Source organism: Chlorocebus sabaeus, chromosome 25, assembly GCF_047675955.1.
Source record: "Chlorocebus sabaeus isolate Y175 chromosome 25, mChlSab1.0.hap1, whole genome shotgun sequence".
Classification (NCBI taxonomy): Eukaryota; Metazoa; Chordata; class Mammalia; order Primates; family Cercopithecidae; genus Chlorocebus; species Chlorocebus sabaeus.
The window spans coordinates 83,580,958-83,599,424 of NC_132928.1; the positions used below are offsets into that span (position 1 = coordinate 83,580,958).

The following is an 18,467-nucleotide window of genomic DNA, read 5'->3' on the forward strand; positions in this document are numbered from 1 at the left end:
TTTCATTTATTGAATTTTTTACCTATTTAACTTTATTTTTTTAATTTTATTTCTATTTAACTTTATTTTTTAAATTTTTCTCTGAACTTTCTCTGAGACGTTTCTCTGAGCTTTCTTGAGGTTCACTGAGCTTCCTTAAAACTACTGTTTTTAAGTATTTGTTTGAGAGATCACACATTTTCATCACTTTAGGGCCAGTCTTGGTGCCTTACTTTGTCCCTTTGACATCATATTTCCCTGAATGTTCTTGATGCTTGAAGTGTGATGATAGCTACACATTGAGAGATTAAATATTTTAGTCTTCCTAGTCTGGCTTTGTTTGTGCCTGTACCCCTTCAGAGGGTCTTCCAGGGATTCTAAGCCCACTGACTATTGTGTTCCCTGTCTGTGATCACCACAGTCATCTCAGCACTAGAGGATACTCTATTCCCAGGCTTGCTGTGAGTCTCACAATGGCTTTCTGGGCCAAACGGACCTGGGGAAGATCCAAGGACAGGACTTGTGTTATGTGGGAACACTGGCCGCCAGGGACCTGAATCTTGAAGACTCTCCTAGTGTCCCAGACCAGGATACTCCCCAGCAGGCCTCTGCACAGGTGTGTCCCAGACCAGGATACTTCCCAGCAGGCCTCTGCACAGGTGTGTCCCAGACCGGGATACTTCCCAGCAGGCCTCTGCACAGGTGTGTCCCAGACCGGGATACTTCCCAGCAGGCCTCTGCACAGGTGTGTCCCAGACCAGTGTACTTCCCAGCAGGCCTCTGCACAGGTGTGTCCCAGACCAGGATACGTCCCAGCAGGCCTCTGCACAGGTGTGTCCCAGACCAGTGTACTTCCCAGCAGACCTCTGCACGGGTGTGTCCCAGACCAGGATACGTCCCAGCAGGCCTCTGCACAAGTGTGTCCCAGACCAGTGTACTCCCCAGCAGGCCTCTGCACAGGTGTGTCCCAGACCAGGATACGTCCCAGCAGGCCTCTGCACAGGTGTGTCCCAGAACAGTGTACTTCCCAGCAGGCCTCTGCACAGGTGTGTCCCAGACCAGGATTCTTCCCAGCAGGCCTCTGCACAGGTGTGTCCCAGACCAGGATTCTTCCCAGCAGGCCTCTGCACAGGTGTGTCCCAGACCAGGATTCTTCCCAGCAGGCCTCTGCACAGGTGTGTCCCAGACCAGGATACTTCCCAGCAGGCCTCTGCACAGGTGTGTCCCAGACCAGGATACTCCCCAGCAGGCCTCTGCACAGATGTGTCCCAGAACAGTGTACTTCCCAGCAGGCCTCTGCACAGGTGTGTCCCAGACCAGATACTTCCCAGCAGGCCTCTGCACAGGTGTGTCCCAGACCGGGATACTTCCCAGCAGGCCTCTGCACAGGTGTGTCCCAGACCAGTGTACTTCCCAGCAGGCCTCTGCACAGGTGTGTCCCAGACCAGATACTTCCCAGCAGGCCTCTGCACAGGTGTGTCCCAGACCAGTGTACTTCCCAGCAGGCCTCTGCACAGGTGTGTCCCAGACCAGTGTACTTCCCAGCAGGCCTCTGCACAGGTGTGTCCCAGACCAGGATACTCCCCAGCAGGCCTCTGCACAGGTGTGTCCCAGACCAGGATACTCCCCAGCAGGCCTCTGCACAGGTGTGTCCCAGACCGGGATACTTCCCAGCAGGCCTCTGCACAGGTGTGTCCCAGACCGGGATACTTCCCAGCAGGCCTCTGCACAGGTGTGTCCCAGACCAGTGTACTTCCCAGCAGGCCTCTGCACAGGTGTGTCCCAGACCAGGATACGTCCCAGCAGGCCTCTGCACAGGTGTGTCCCAGACCAGTGTACTTCCCAGCAGGCCTCTGCACAGGTGTGTCCCAGACCAGTGTACTTCCCAGCAGGCCTCTGCACAGGTGTGTCCCAGACCAGGATACGTCCCAGCAGGCCCTGCACAGGTGTGTCCCAGAACAGTGTACTTCCCAGCAGGCCTCTGCACAGGTGTGTCCCAGACCAGGATACTTCCCAGCAGGCCTCTGCACAGGTGTGTCCCAGACCAGGATACTTCCCAGCAGGCCTCTGCACAGGTGTGTCCCAGACCGGGATACTTCCCAGCAGGCCTCTGCACAGGTGTGTCCCAGACCGGGATACTTCCCAGCAGGCCTCTGCACAGGTGTGTCCCAGACCAGTGTACTTCCCAGCAGGCCTCTGCACAGGTGTGTCCCAGACCAGGATACGTCCCAGCAGGCCTCTGCACAGGTGTGTCCCAGACCAGTGTACTTCCCAGCAGACCTCTGCACGGGTGTGTCCCAGACCAGGATACGTCCCAGCAGGCCTCTGCACAAGTGTGTCCCAGACCAGTGTACTCCCCAGCAGGCCTCTGCACAGGTGTGTCCCAGACCAGGATACGTCCCAGCAGGCCTCTGCACAGGTGTGTCCCAGAACAGTGTACTTCCCAGCAGGCCTCTGCACAGGTGTGTCCCAGACCAGGATTCTTCCCAGCAGGCCTCTGCACAGGTGTGTCCCAGACCAGGATTCTTCCCAGCAGGCCTCTGCACAGGTGTGTCCCAGACCAGGATTCTTCCCAGCAGGCCTCTGCACAGGTGTGTCCCAGACCAGGATACTTCCCAGCAGGCCTCTGCACAGGTGTGTCCCAGACCAGGATACTCCCCAGCAGGCCTCTGCACAGATGTGTCCCAGAACAGTGTACTTCCCAGCAGGCCTCTGCACAGGTGTGTCCCAGACCAGATACTTCCCAGCAGGCCTCTGCACAGGTGTGTCCCAGACCGGGATACTTCCCAGCAGGCCTCTGCACAGGTGTGTCCCAGACCAGTGTACTTCCCAGCAGGCCTCTGCACAGGTGTGTCCCAGACCAGATACTTCCCAGCAGGCCTCTGCACAGGTGTGTCCCAGACCAGTGTACTTCCCAGCAGGCCTCTGCACAGGTGTGTCCCAGACCAGTGTACTTCCCAGCAGGCCTCTGCACAGGTGTGTCCCAGACCAGGATACTCCCCAGCAGGCCTCTGCACAGGTGTGTCCCAGACCAGGATACTCCCCAGCAGGCCTCTGCACAGGTGTGTCCCAGACCGGGATACTTCCCAGCAGGCCTCTGCACAGGTGTGTCCCAGACCGGGATACTTCCCAGCAGGCCTCTGCACAGGTGTGTCCCAGACCAGTGTACTTCCCAGCAGGCCTCTGCACAGGTGTGTCCCAGACCAGGATACGTCCCAGCAGGCCTCTGCACAGGTGTGTCCCAGACCAGTGTACTTCCCAGCAGGCCTCTGCACAGGTGTGTCCCAGACCAGTGTACTTCCCAGCAGGCCTCTGCACAGGTGTGTCCCAGACCAGGATACGTCCCAGCAGGCCTCTGCACAGGTGTGTCCCAGAACAGTGTACTTCCCAGCAGGCCTCTGCACAGGTGTGTCCCAGACCAGGATACTTCCCAGCAGGCCTCTGCACAGTTAGGCTGGGTCCCCAACTATAGCAGGAGAGGCAGAAGTTGAGACTAGACCCCTTCAGGATCTGCTGTGAGAAGGAGGCTGATGGACCTTTCTCATTGGCTGAGACAGGCATGTGTTACTCAGCAAGTCTCTGCACAAGTGGAGTAGTTTCTTACCCATAACAGGAGGAACTAAAGCCAAGACCAGGCCTCCTCACCGTCTGCTATAAGATGGAGGCTGGCCAGGCGCCTGTAGTCCCAGCCACACAGGAGGCTGAGGCAGGAGAATGGCGTGAACCCGGGAGGCAGAGTTTGCAGTGAGCCGAGATTGCACCACCGCACTCCAGTCTGGGCGACAGAGCGAGATTCCATCTCAAAAAAAAGGATAGAGGCTGGCGTACCTGCAACATTGGCTCAAATGGGCATGCATCTTCTAGTAAATCCCTGCATAGACAGGATAGTTCCCCAACTATCAGCAGGAGGAGCTAGAGCAGAATCCGGGCCCTCTTGGCATCTGCTGTGGGACAGATACTGAAGGGCTCAGTCTCAGCTCAGAGGGGGGTGTGTCACCCAGCAAGTTCCTGTACAGATAGAATAGTTATCTGACTGCAGAGAGAGGGTCTGGAGCTGTGACTGGGCCCCCTTGGGATCTGCTGTGGGACAGAAGCTAGAGAGCCCAGTCTTGTATCTGATCTGAAGGTGTGTCTTTTCCAGGAGGACACTGCATCAGTAGGATGTTCCATGACTGCAGCAGGAGGTGCTGGACATGCCTCCCCGCAGGTCTTCGCATAAATGGGACAGGTCTTTGACTGTCTTCAATCTCTTTTGTCTAATACTGGTAGATTCACTCCAACTCTTGTGGTTACTGTTTGCCTTATCCACACTCACACGTTTAAACTATTGTTTATTTCTATTTGAAGTGCATTTCTCATGGGAAGCATATAGTAGTGCCTCACTTTTTTATCCAATCTGACGATTTTTGCCTTTTAATAAGGGTATTTTAGACTATTTCAATTTCATGTGATTATTGATATAGTTTGGTTCAAAATATTACTTTTCTGTTTTCTATTTGTCCCATCTGATCTTTGTGCTCTTTTTTTTCTGCCTTCTTTTGGATTTATTAAACTAAATCCAATTTCTATCTTTGGTGGGTTTATTAGCTATTACTTTTATTGTTTAATTATTGCTTTAGTGTTTGTAACATACATGTTTAAGTTACCACAATCTAATTTAAAGTGATATTATACCACTTATATAAGGAATAAAAACCTTACAATAGTATACTTCCATTTCTCCCCTCTGACTTTTGTGTTATTGCTATCAAACATTTTAATTTTACATGTTACTCACATATTACATTGTGATTTTTGTTTTAATAATAATCTTTTAAAGAGATTGAAAGTAATAAAAATTACATATTTACCCATGTGGTTATCATTTCCAAAGCTCTTCCTTCCTTTGTCTATATTCCTGGTGTTTTTGCTTATGGTGAATTCTTTTAGGATTTTTAAGTCTAAAAATATCTTTATTGCCCTTTTGTTTTGGAATGATACTTTTGCTGGATGTATATTTTTAACTTGACAGTTTTTAGTATTTTAAAAACATTGCTCCCGTGTCTTCTCACCTGTATTATTTCCAATGAGAAATCTGCCATCATCCTTATCTTTGTTCCTTTATATGTAATGTGCTTTTTTCCCTCTGGCTCTTTTCAAGATTTTTCTTTATATCACTAGTTATGGGCAGTTTGGTTATGATATGCCTTGATATAGTTTCTTCATTCGTGCTTGGGGCTCACTTAGCTTCTTGGATACATGGGTTTATGATTCATTAAATGTGGGGAATTTTTAGCCATTATTTTTCTCAAATGTTTTATTTGTAGCACACTCTCTGTCTTCTCCTTTAGGGACCCCAATAACACATAGCAGACACTTGAAGTTGTCCTATAGCTCTTTTTTTCCTGTTTTTTATTTGTTGTTGCTTTTTCCCCTGTATACTTTATTCTGAATAGTTTTATTGCTAGATCTTCAAATTTGCTGATTTTTCATTCTGCAATATCTAATCTGCCATTCATCTCATCTAGAATATATTTTTTTATCTCACACATTGTAGTTTTTATCTCTAGAGGTTCAGTTTTGTGTCTTTTTTTTTTTTTTTTTTGAGACGGAGTCTTGCTCTGCCGCCTAGGCAGAGCAAATTGTGCAGTGGCGCAATCTCGGCTCACTACAAGCTCCGCCTCCCGGGTTCACACCATTCTCCTGCCTCAGCTTCCCGAGTAGCTGGGACTACAGGCACGTACCACCACACCCAGCTAATTTTTTTTATTTTTAGTAGAGACAGGGTTTCACTGTGTTAGCCAGGATGGTCTCGATAGTTTTGTGTCTTTTTAAATATATATTCCATGTTTCTGCTTAACTTTTTGAACGTCTGAAATACAGATGAAATAACTGTTTTAATAAATAGCTGCTTCTGTCAATTCTAACATCTATGCTAATTCTAAGTTGGTTTCAATGATCTCTTCATTATGGGTTTCATTTTCCCGAGTCTTTACTTTGTAAATATTCTTAAGCTTTGTTTTAGAATGCAGATGTGTTACTTGGAAACAGTTTGATCATTTTTTTTGTTTTGCTTTTAATATGTGTTAGATGGGATCAAGTCAGTGCTCAGTCTGTGGCTAAGTATGGAAAATACTTCTGGGTGTTCGACCCGATGCCCTGTGAATCGTGAAGTTTTCCAGGCTGGCTGTTAGGAAGTGGCACGATTCCTGGCTTTGTGAATAACATATGTAAAATTAAAAGATCTCCAGTCTTCTTAAGTGGTCAATGTCTGAGCCTTGAATAGTTTTCTCACATGAATGTTGTGTTAGTCCCTTTTGCATTGCTGTAAAAGGATACTTGAGGCTGGGTGATTTATAAAGAGGCTTATTCTGGTCACAGCTCTGCAAACTATACAAGAAACACGGCACCAGCATCTGCTTCTGGTGAGGCCTCAGGACGCTGACGATGATGGTGGAAGGTGAAAGGAGAGCCGGCATGTCACACGGCAGGAGAGAGCAGGAGAGAGAAGGGGGCAGGTGCCAGCCTCTTTTAAACAACTAGCTTTTGCAAGAAGTTAAAGAGCAAGAACTCACTCATTACCATGGGAAGGACACTAAGCTGTTCACGAGGGTTCCACCCCCGAGACCCAAACACCTCCCACCAGGCCCCGTCTCCAACACTGGGGATCACATTTCAACACCAGGCCTGTGATTCTCAGTGCTGGAACCTGCTGGGAGGTGTTTGGGCCATGGGGGTGGACAACCCATCTCCACCATTGAGGATCACATTTCAACATGAGATTTGGAGCACACAGACATCCAAACTATATCAGATGTGCTGACCAGCACTCAGTTGAACCCTTGACGGACCTTCTGCAAATCTCTAGAGTTCTTTCCTCTGCAGTACTCTGTCTTGTAAATTGTCGCCACCTTGGTCTCCCTGTACTTCGGCAGCAGAAGTACTCATGGGCAAGTTACTTCACTTTTCTGAACTGTTATTTTCTCATCAATACAGGAAGGATAATAGTATGTAGCTTATGATTTTATCATGGGAATTGAATGAGGCTGATGTTTGTACAGCACCTGGCAGTTGGCAGATACTCAGCAAATATTTGGGTCTTCCGTGTCTCTGCACCTGGTTGTTATTTCTTCCTGATTTTTGCCTTTGGTTTGCAACCTGATTCCTGGCTGAGCTTTAGGTTGGGTTCTGTATAATGATCAACCAAAGCTGGTAATCACTCGTGAGCCATTCAGGTTTTAACTTGATGAGTTTCAGAATTCTGCTGTTCAAATGGCATTTAGGTAGAAATGTAGCCTCCTATAATTAGACATTTATTTTCTCCAAAATCTCATTCAGTTCAACCTGCAAGAATTATTTGAATTCATTTATCTGTAGTGTGACTGTCAGCAGACTTTAGAGGGTCAGTGGTGTGTGGTGAAAAGAATTTAAGAGGACCAATGCTATTTGCAACCCCAGCATGATTCTGCTGGGGTTTCCTAGTAGGTCGTGAACTTCAACCTTTTCCTCCCCCTTTTCATTTTTCCTCTGGTTTCCCAAGGAGCTACATGAAGAACAGATGAGTGTTTGTCAGAACTTAACCATTTCTCTTTTATCTTCTCTTATGTGGCAGTGTCTGGAGGTCGCAGCCGCCTGCATCTCATTGATCTCGGCAGCTGTGTGAAAGCTCTTAGCAAAAATCGAGAAGGAGGCTCAGGACTGTGCCTCTCGCTGTCTGCTCTGGGCAATGTCATCCTGGCTCTCGTCAATGGCAGCAAACACATTCCATACAAGTAAGTGACTCTTCTACTCAAAGAATGCGGTGGGGGTAAGCACGGTGTGGGACGCTTGGCTCAGTGCCATCTGGGGAGAGGTGTGCCACAGAAGGACAGCCTGGACCCCATTCTAAGTTCAGTGCCAGAGACCAGCTTTAGCTAACAGTTGTGTAATGCATGATCTCCCAAATTCAAAACTTTTGGAAATACTTAAATCTATTCCAGTTCTAACTTGAGGCTACTCAAATTAGAGGAAAATAGGAAATTATCTCAGTTGCGTTCTCCACTCGCAACTGAAGGGGGTGGGCCATTGTCACCATGAGAAAGATGCGCCTGTTTCATAGTGATGAGAATGAGGGTGGAAGACTGGCTTACCCTTAGGGGTAGGGCCACCAGACTCAACCAAAAAAATATAGGCTATCCAGGCAAATTAGAATTTCAGATAACCAACAAATAAGGTTGTATTATACGTATGCACCCCAACATTGCGTGGGACACTCCTGGTGTCATGTATTTTATCTGGCAGCCCCATCTAGGGAGTTTAGAAAGCTGGGAGAATTAGCACCCGCCTTCCCATGCAAATGTTTAGTCACTTCCAGGATCCTTCCTGTCTCTTTATTGCTGCTCCAAGACAATTAAATTACAGCCGCTCCTATGTCTGGCAGAGACAAAGCCACTCCACCACCATCACCCCAACTAAGCGTTCTCATTGGACCGTGTGGTGGCGGGCCATTGACTGGCTGTCCAGGCTTCTGCCAAGGCTCAGCTGAGCCTCTTACTAGCTGCATGAACCTTCACTCTTCCTAAAATGAGGGCTAAAGTTATACATGTTACTTACATCACAGAAATATAAGGCTCAAAATGATAAAACATGTATAAAAGTTTATTGTAGAGTTTAGGACACTATGGCCAATAACCTATGAAGAAGGTCTGGTAACACCTATCTGGTCAAGCCTATCCTCACCTATTTAAAGGGAAAAAAACACTGACCTTACAGAGTTGCCATGAGGATTAACTAACTGTATGTGGATTCATGGTTTTATCTGTAAAAATCCCACAAAACCTAAGTTACTTGTGTGGGAGGAAAAAGTCGAGCAGTGTATTCTATAATTACCGAGATTCAGGATGAGTGCTGGAGTTTTTCTTTCCCTCAACCCTATGGACCGACTTTAGGAGCTTAAATGGTGGTTATAATCCTGTCCATCTCATTTCTAGAAATTTGGAATCCTAGTTGGATAAACCCAGAAATGGTTTTCCCAGCTCTTGTAACAACACTTTTCTATAGGAAAAAAAGTTTTAAGTTGAAGAATTATAGAGTTTCATTTGATGTCATTTCTGTAGTTGAATAAATTCAACGGGTGGGGAGAAAGGGCAGGGGAGGGCAACCGTTGGAGGTGGAGATGAAGGGAAGAGTTACTGGCCCTCACTGGTTTCCATAAAATGAGAATCATGCCTGTTAATGTCATAACTTCATAGATCATGGTGTAAATAAAATTCCAGATTGCACCTCATTAGGAGGTCATCGAATACATATTTTACTTACAGGTTTTCTACTGTTTCTGCAGGGCGACATGCTTTTATGATTTCTATACATAGTTGTTGAATTGATGGTGAGAACATAGATGCATGTAAACATGAAACTATTTTTAATTTAAAGTAACTTAGTTAGAGTTGGGTTTTATTATAAATGAGTAGGGAAACATTAAAAATTGTTTTTATGGCCCAGAGTGGTGGCTCACACCTGTATTTCCAGCACTTTGGGAGGCTGAGGCGGGAGGATTGCTTGAGCCCAGTAGTTCGAGACCAGCCTGGGCCACATGGCAAAAATCTGTCTCTACAAAAATACAAAAATCAGCCCAGCGTGGTGTTGCATGCTTGTAGTCCCAGCTGCTTGGGAGGCTGAGGTGGAAGGGTCACTTGAGCCCAGGGGGCAGAGGCTGCAGTGAGTTGAGATCACGCTACTGCACCAGCCTGGGCAACAGAGTGAGACCCTGTCTCAAAAAAAAAAAAGAAAAGAAAAAAGAAAAAATTTGTATGAATTGTTCAAGCCTCTTGTTAATTAAGCATATTTTTAACATGCTGGCCCTACCACTGGGCCACCTGCGCTCCTGGGAGACACCTGCACTCACCAGTCCCTGCAGACAGCTGCCTGCCTTCATTCCAGGAATCCCCTTCTTCTATTGTGGCACCGAGAGAGTGATCATTAAAGTGTTCCTGTGTCTCAGGCACAGACTAGCATCCATGCGGTGTCAGCACAAGACCCAGTCCTAGAGCTGTCCTGTGGCCTGGTTGAGCTATTGATGGTGTGGGTACAGACTCACCAGCTGTCCTTGCCCTGCCCTGCCTAACACACCTCATCAAGACCTTGCCTGGTTGCCTGGTGCCGGAAACATGGCGGCCTGGCCATCCAGCCAGCACTGTCCTCCCCGAAACATCCATTGGCCAGTGCATTTGTTCTGCCACCCCTCCGTGTCCTTAATGCCCTTTATTGTGCATGATCTTAAAAAGACCCTTGCCGTCATGTTTTCTCTGAATCTGGGCCACAGCCTAGATTCAATATTTAGCATCTGCAGATTTACATTTACAAAGTGATTCATCAACTAGAAACCGTCCTCTTTTGAGGTACAGAAAGATAAGGTGAAGATTTACTCAAATCACCCGGCCAGTGGGTGGCAGGATCAAACTGCCTCCCTTTTCACAGCTTCAGAGGCCTTGACAGTTCAGAGCTGCAGACCCACGCCCCCTTCTCATCAAGCTCTCTAAAGTGGGAGCTGCCTTTGCTCCACACGGCAGGGGAGCCCAGCACAGCAGGAAGGCCCAGATTTCTGGTATCAGTTCCATCAGCGCTCTGAAGCCACATCATGCAGCATTTTGTTAGCATACTAAACACCTTCAGGGTGTCACACCTTGTCTTTGCAGTGGGTTCCTTAGAGAACGGGAAGTTTCCTGCCCTTGCGGTTTCCTGTTACTCCTCCTGCTCACTTACGGGGGAAGAAAAATACAAACAAAGATAGAAACCCAAATTCCATCTTCTCTTCCTTCCCCCACCCCCAAAACACAGACACCCCACTACCTCTTCATTTGTCTCCCCAGACGACTCTGTGCTTGGAACCTGCGTTACTCGTGCTTGCTCTGGGAAATTCACTGGAATGTGCGCAGAGGGGCTGTAGCCTGTCTTCATTCCTCTTCACCATTTTACCAGGCTATTTGTCATGTGAGCAAAGCCGGAAAGTGAGTTTGGATTCATTACCCATCCCAGGCATTCCCACAGGCACCCTCCACGTGCGCTGAATGGGTCTGACTTTGCAAATGATATTGCCCTTGAAGATGCAAGAGATGTGGAGCAGGTTTCCAACCTCAGCCATTACATGGCACAGGCACATTGCACGGCACAGGCTTGCCGGCCAGTCCAGGTGCTGTAAGTCGGCCCTAAACAGTGGCTCCATTCAGAAAAGCATGCAGGAAAGGCAGGGAGACCACCAAGGGCTCCAGCCCCTCATCAGTTCTGCACTGACAGGCTGCACAAATTACGCTCTAATTTTTGAGAGCCTCCACATCTAGGGAACCCTGCCCTCGTTTGAGCATTTTGACAGTGCATTTGCGAATCTTCTTTATTCGGTACAGTCATTTGCTGTTCCTTACCACTCTTGGGCACCAAGGTGCTAGGAGTCTTCCCATTTAATGGATAAGAAAAAATAGGCAGAAGCATTGAAATGACTTCTCAGGCCAAAACCCAGTGTTTCAGGCACACCCCACAGGAGTTGGCCCCCAGAAGAACTGCCACAGGGATCTGTCAGGGTGAACTGAGCTTCGGCTAAAGGGTGTTACGTCCCAGCTCATCTGAAGGACCGCAGCCTTTCGAGACTCAGATTCTAACCGCGACCCACTTCTCTCAAAAATAGAATTTCTGGTTCTCTTAGATGTTGCCTTGCAAAGGGCACGGACTCTTGGAAACCACACCTTTCACGCAGGGCTCCTGCAAGCCCTGAAGCATGTACCTTCATTTATAACTGCTACTCCATATGGAGAAAGAATTCTTAATGGGTCATATGGCCTGTTTGCTTATTTGCCAACTCGGTGTTTCTAAACACTGTTTCTAAACAACAGCCAGTTGCTGATGTCTTGGCTGCCCTTTAACAAGAACTCATGGAAGCCATTCTGTGGCCCTCTCATGTTGTGCCTGTCTGAGATGCTTCTCCCAGTCATCTTGAAAAATGGTGCCACATAGCCATCCCGTCGTGGAAATGATGGCTACATAGCCATCCGTCGCGGTACCTCCCTCTTACGGGTTTGGTCTATGGTTCAGATCCAGACCTAATCCTTGTTTGTTGAGATCAGTCACTGAGGCACTTTGGGTCTCAGCAGCTGTGCTGAGCTCGCCTCCTCCTTTCTGTGATGGATCCCAAAGCTGCAGGCCACAAGCAAACACCGCAGGCAGCATCGACTTCCAGAAGCCTGTGTTCCACAAAAGCGATGAGGACGCCCACCCTCAGGGGCTATAAAGGGAACTCTTTTCTTCCTAAGGCCCCAGTGAGGAGTCAGGAACCAAGGTCATCTTGAAGTTGTAGCATCGGAGCACAGCAGTTCATTCAAAGCAGCAGGCAGCACTAGAAGCTCAGGTTCAAGTCAGTGACTTGAAAGGAAATGACACTTCATAAGTAGAGGCAGCTTTTTCAAAATGCAAGCGCGTCTTCTCATCCAACAGAGGGTGGGGTGCTGGCACCTGCGGGTCGCACGTGTGGCAGCAGGCCCAGCACTGGCAGGAACTTCAGGACGAGCCCCTCTGAAGGATGCGGACATTCCCCTCCCTTGCCTGGAGAAGCGCTTCTTCCTAGAGTCCATGGAGATTTGGGCTTAGTCTCTGCTTTCTCAGAACTGGAAACCCGGTACTCAAGGTCTGGGAAGCTGGGGAAAGGGGCTCAAGATTGCTGTTAGCTAGAGCGGGGTCCCAATCCCTAGGCCACAGACTGGTACAGGTCCCTGGCCTGTTAGGAACCGGCCTGCACAGCAGGAGGTGAGCAGTGGGGGAGCACGACCGCCTGAGTGCCGCCTCCTGCCTGATGAGTGGCGCTGGATTCTCATAGGAACTTTGTGCTATTGTGAACTGTGCGTGTGAGGGATCTAGCCTGTGCGCTGCTTGTGAGAATCTAATGCCTGATGATCTGAGGTGGAGCAGTTTCATCCCAAAACCATTCCCTACTCCCACTGGGTCCATGGAGAAATTGTCTTCCACGAAACCTGTCCCTGGTGCCAGAAAGGTCAAAAGGTTAGGGAGTGCGGAGCCACAGCGTTCAATTCGCATCTCACACAGGAGAGGAAAGGCTCTTCCTCGGTACTTGGATGTATGTTATTTAGATGTACCATGAAATTAAGTAGATATTTGTCAGGAAGAATGCAAAGGAGTATCAGTTCTCCAGATTTGTTTAAGACAGCATGAAACAGGGAGACGTTCATGTAAGAATCTTTGTGTGTGTGTGTGTGTGTGTATGTGTGTGTGTATGTGTCTGTGTGTGTGAGAGAGACAGAGAGACATATGCATATTTAACCTCCTTTAAATGTATATTAATGCTGTATTATCTCCTCCTGATTTACAGGGAGAATATCAATTTAGAACTATTTGCACAAACTCCAGATACCAGTTTAGAGCATTCCCTGTTTAGAAATAAAATAACCAAAGTCTCAGGTTGCCAGGCAACTGCAGCAATGATAATTCTTAGTATTGCTGCTTTAGAAATACTCATTTTTATACATTTTAATGACTGTTAGGATGCAGAGAACGTGAGTTCAGAATGTCACTGGGACATTGAAGTCCCTTTTCTATGAGATTTTTAGCATTCTCACTTGCTTTTATTTTTCCCTCTTAGCTCTGTTTGCTTCCTTGGCTAGTGGTATCTTCATATTTAGCTATAGAAATCTCGAGAGGTTGTTATTATTTTCTTAAGAGTTGAGGCAGAAGCTGCGACTAAATTAATTCTGCCAGGCTCATTAGAGAACCACGCCAGTCACTCAGGGAGAAGTGACACCTTCTGGGGATTGGCTGCGGTCACAAGCCCTGGGTTCAAGCTTTGGTTGTTCAGCCGCTGGTTTGACACATGAACTCTACACCTCGTCCTTTTCATTCTCAAGAGGACCATGCTCTAGCCTCTCTCAGAGCTTCACTGAATTGGGAACAATATCAGGTCCCAGCTCTGTCGTCATCTCTTGGCAGCAAAGCCACGGCTCATGTTTTTGTCTGTCCATTGAAGCAGCTGCTGTGGCATAATGGGACATAACGATCTCAGGCCTGGTGTCTAGAAATTGGAAGGCGTCTTCCTTTCCCTTTTGGTTTTCTAGTTTATCTTCATTTGTGTCTAATGTCTGAGGTTATTATTAAACTCTTTCCGAATTCTGAACGAATGATCAAATAGATACAAGAGTATGATTGGGAATTAAAACACTGCTAATCCTAGCAGAGGAGGAAAGGGTAGACAGCCCCTTCCTCAACCCCCATAGCCTGAGTGGAGGAGAGAATGGCGTGGCCTGCAGGGGAAGGACAGAGAGACAGTGCCAGCTGTCACACCCAGGCTCACGTTCACCAGCCTCAGCAGTCAGACCTTCTTCCTCCCTCCCTTGGAGGAAGTGAATAGAAGGGCAGAGCTGAGAGCAGGAACTCTGTCTTGATCTTGCTAAAGGGGTAGAAGTTCCTAATTCCTGGACTTGCTGGACCATAGGGAGGAGGAGAAAATGATGTCTAGTACTTATTTCCTTGCATTTCAGCTACACTGAAGGTAGTTAGCACGGTGCATAGATGAGCCCCCGGGGACAGTATTTCACGTCGTGAACACCACAGCTTGGGCGTTGTTCTTACTGCGCCTCACAAGCTGTGCTAAATGCCTTATGGATATTTAATTCTGACCACCTGAGACGTAGGTACTGTAATAATCATACTAGTATCATGGATGGGGAAACTGAGACACAGAAAGGTTGAGTATCTTGTCCAAGTTCACACAGCTAATAGGCAACAGGGCCTCACTGCCTCCCAGCTTATCACCCCCACCAAGTACAGTTTCTGGAATATTGTGGTGCTCGGTCAACATTTGTTGCAATAACAAATGGGGTACAACAGAAGATCAAACCTACCTGCAAAGCTTGCACATGTGTAGTTGATTATAAGTAAAAGCACAGGCCAGGCACAGTGGCTCACACCTGTAGTCTGAGCACTTTGGAAAGCCTAGGCAGGAGGATCACTTGAGCCCAGGAGTTTGAGACCAGTCTGAGCAACATAAGGAGGCCTCATCTCCACAAAAAAAAAAATTAAAAACTAGCTGGGCATGGTGGCTCACACCTGTAGTCCAAGCTACTTGGGAGGCTGAGATGGAAGGATCGCTCGAACCCAGAAGGTTGAGGCTGCAGTAAGCTATGATCATGTCACTGCACTCCAGCCTGGACAACAGAGCAACACCCTGCCTCTAAGTGAATGAATGAATGAATGAATGAATGCACCGACCCAAGGGGTAGGGCTGATGGTAGCCAATTCATACGTTCAGGTCTCCTGGTCTCACCTGTTTCTGTGATTGCTAAGCCAGGCCGATGGCTAGATAACCATGGCAATGAAAAATGTCAAATACAAAAGGTAAAAAAAGGAAAGAAATCTTCCTTTCAGGACCCAAGCTACTTATCAGGGCTAAATCAAAAATACCAGGTAAGAATGTAGTGATGGGGGGCAGGGAGAGGGGGCAAAAAATAAAATAAAAAAGAATGTAACAACCAATGAGATGCTCCTGACTTTGAACATGTGCAGGCTCCAGGTAGAGTAGAAGGCGTCCTAACCTCAGGAAGTGGCTGTCAGTGGGGCCTGACAGTCTGGGTCCCATGTTCTGGGTACCGCCAATGGAGGGTGTCCTCTCAGAAAGTCTCAGCCTATTTCATGAGCCTTAAAAAAAAAAAACAAAAAAAAAAACTCTATAATCTTTCTTGTGAAAGAGCCTGAAAGTTCATGGAGCCCCTTCCCACGCCGCACTGATGGGAGAAACTGCCGGACTCCACCAGGCTCTCTCTGGCTCTGGGACCCCCACGAAGGCCTCCTGATCTATCTGGGGCAGCTCCTGCAGGAGAAGCGCGACCATTTCCCACAGTGGAGAAGCAGACACTGGGCACAGCCCACTGATAAGACAGCTTCCGTCTCCCGCCCCTCCGGGGTATGCAGCGGCACCTATTCCTGAGTGAATAGGTTCAGGTCGGAGCGGGAGAGGTTATCACCCAGGCTGTGCCTTGAAGCTTTGCTGAGTACAAGAAAGGTAGGGAAGAGATAAGCGAGAGGTGAGAATGATGGCAGGGCTGGTGGGTGAGATCATGAGCTTTTCCTCAAACATCTGGCTAAGAATAGAAGCTTTGGGAAATTCCACAGTTGGCAGATAAGATGATCAACCTCTCAGCTGGAATTTGGGAAGCGTCTTCAGACTGAGCTCCCAGAGAATCGCTGTGCTTTCTAAAGAGACGGATTGCAGCCTGCGCGGTAGAGCTAGTGCTGAGCTGGGGCCAGGCGACATGGGTCCTAGCGCCCCTGCCACGGCTAACCTCACACACTCAGACGCCCTCCCCGAGCTTCTCATTTCTCCATCAGCAAAATCCCAATCGTTCTTACTCCTTGTCCACCTCAGAAACATACTGTAGGTTCCATGGAGACAATGTCTGTGATAGACAGACAGACCTGCTTCAAAGGCAGAAAGGTCACTGTTTTATCATCTTTCAGAATCGTGTAGCCCACGTGATTCTGCCACCATCCTATCTTCTGTGCATTCCTTGACTTTGAAAGTATGCATCTTCTGTTTTTTTTTTTTTTTTTTTTTTTTGGCCAAGTGGATTATAATTACCATCTATTGAAATGAACCCTCATGCATTTATTCAACAAGAATTTGTGTGCCTAACACACAGCGTGGCTGCCTGATACAGATACTTGACTTAAGAGAATTCTAAAGGCTCTGCACGAAAGTGAAGTCACGATGTAAGGAGGCAAAGGACTCCGCCCTCAAACAGTCCAGTGGGCCTGAGAATGAGTCAGGGGTGGCGGTCTGATGCTGCTGCACCCCCAGTTGTATCTGTGTATCCCAGTGACTGGGGTGTGATTCGAATATTTAAAGATACTCCTTTTCCATACGGCCGAGTACTTTGAATGCAAGCCGAGTACTTGTGGTGTGCAGTTAGAGAGGCGGCATGTTTTTAATGCTGAAGTAAAACTTGTCTGTGTTGGACTTAGTGAGAGAATGGTTTTCATTCAAAGAGATTGTCCAGGCCAACTTTGATATAAATTTCACTTTACATCTCACACCCCACGTGACTCATAACACTTCACTCTGTCATCCGTAGAACTCAGTGCTGTTCTCATCAGCAAGGTAGATTCTGGCCCCAAAGAACTGGGGAGGAATTTCAGGAACTGGTTCTATGATAAGCCTCATTGAGGTCACCAAACATACAGAGAAAATACTCTGAGAAATGTATAGAAGAAATCTAAGTTTTCCATTGATTCATTTACTCATTCATTCAAAAACATGCATTGGGTCCCTACAATAAACACCAGGGATAGAACAGATGATCTCCATTCTTGGGCAACTTACAGTGTAGCAGGGATACAGACACTGAGCATCGAGTGACTGGTGATATAGGCGCATCAGCGCTGAATCGGCACTAAGGGAAGAAGGGGCCTGGAGCTGCTGAGGAATGTCACGAGGGCTCTCTGGCCAGAGCGATGACTCTCAAGCTCTGTCCTACTGGAGTCCCACTCATTCTCTACTCACGCTCATCTGTGTCTTCCAGAGTTTGCCACAGTCAGTCCTCTAAACGCCTGAGTCGTTCACAGCTGTTCTGTCATTCCCTGCTTTGATATAGAGATGATCCAACACAAATCATGGCAAACCACTAAGCCAAATGAAGACTCCGAATCCACAGCGAAGTGTGATCTTTAATGGTGACTAATCATCATATCACAAGTTGTGTCGTAACCAGAAAGAAAGCAGCCAAAGAAGGAGGGTTTTAGGTTAGTCCAGGGACATTGCAGAGAGCCTGAGACGCCCTTGGGCACCCACAGGGGGGCTGTGATTATTCAAGGATGGCTTGATTTAGGCACAATTAGGCATTGGACAGGATGGAGCATATAAATGAGTTGGGGATTAATTCATTAAAAACCTGTCTTGAACATTAATAGAGCTTCAGTCAGAGTATCCAGCCATAAATTCTCACCTGTTTCACAACTGGTTCAGGCCCAATTGAGCATTAACAGATTTTTTTTTGTTCATGCAAATGAGGTGATAATTCATTTCATGTGTAATTGAACAATTTTTATATAGTTACATTTGTGGAGAAGTTAAGTTGTATCAAATCGTCTAATGTACCTAGTAATTTTGTAACTAAAACAGAGCTGAATTTCATTTTGATATGACAAAGGGAGAACCAAAGAAGTAGAGGTGGTTTGAGAAATAGCAGGCTTTTAAGAGACTTTATGATATTCTGTTCTTTAGGGCAATGACCACAGTTGCTGTTTCTTTTTATCCTCACTATTCTTTCTTTTCACTCCCTACTGATGAGATCAATGAAAACTTGGGGGCATTTCTAGATTTGGCAGCCTCCCATTTATAAGCATACATATTTTTTAGTTTTGTGCCCTGACATGCCAATTTTTCTGAGGGTCAAATGTGTCTGTCTTTAAAACACCGTGTTGCTGTCTTTCAAACCACTTATCAAGGGTTGTTTCTGCCATGAGACTGTGTCATCCCTGAGCAT

At 47.4% G+C, this 18,467-nt stretch overlaps 1 protein-coding gene across 2 annotated transcripts in view; it reads left to right on the forward strand.

Annotated features, from left to right (window-relative positions):
• KIF26B (kinesin family member 26B) overlaps positions 1–18,467 on the forward strand; it is a 569,059-nt gene that overhangs the window by 501,624 nt on the left and 48,968 nt on the right. For both annotated transcript variants that reach the window (XM_007990011.3, XM_007990012.3), the window contains one exon: positions 7,571–7,730. In XM_007990011.3, coding sequence (XP_007988202.3) covers positions 7,571–7,730 — 160 coding nt within the window. The remainder of the gene's footprint in view (positions 1–7,570; positions 7,731–18,467) is intronic.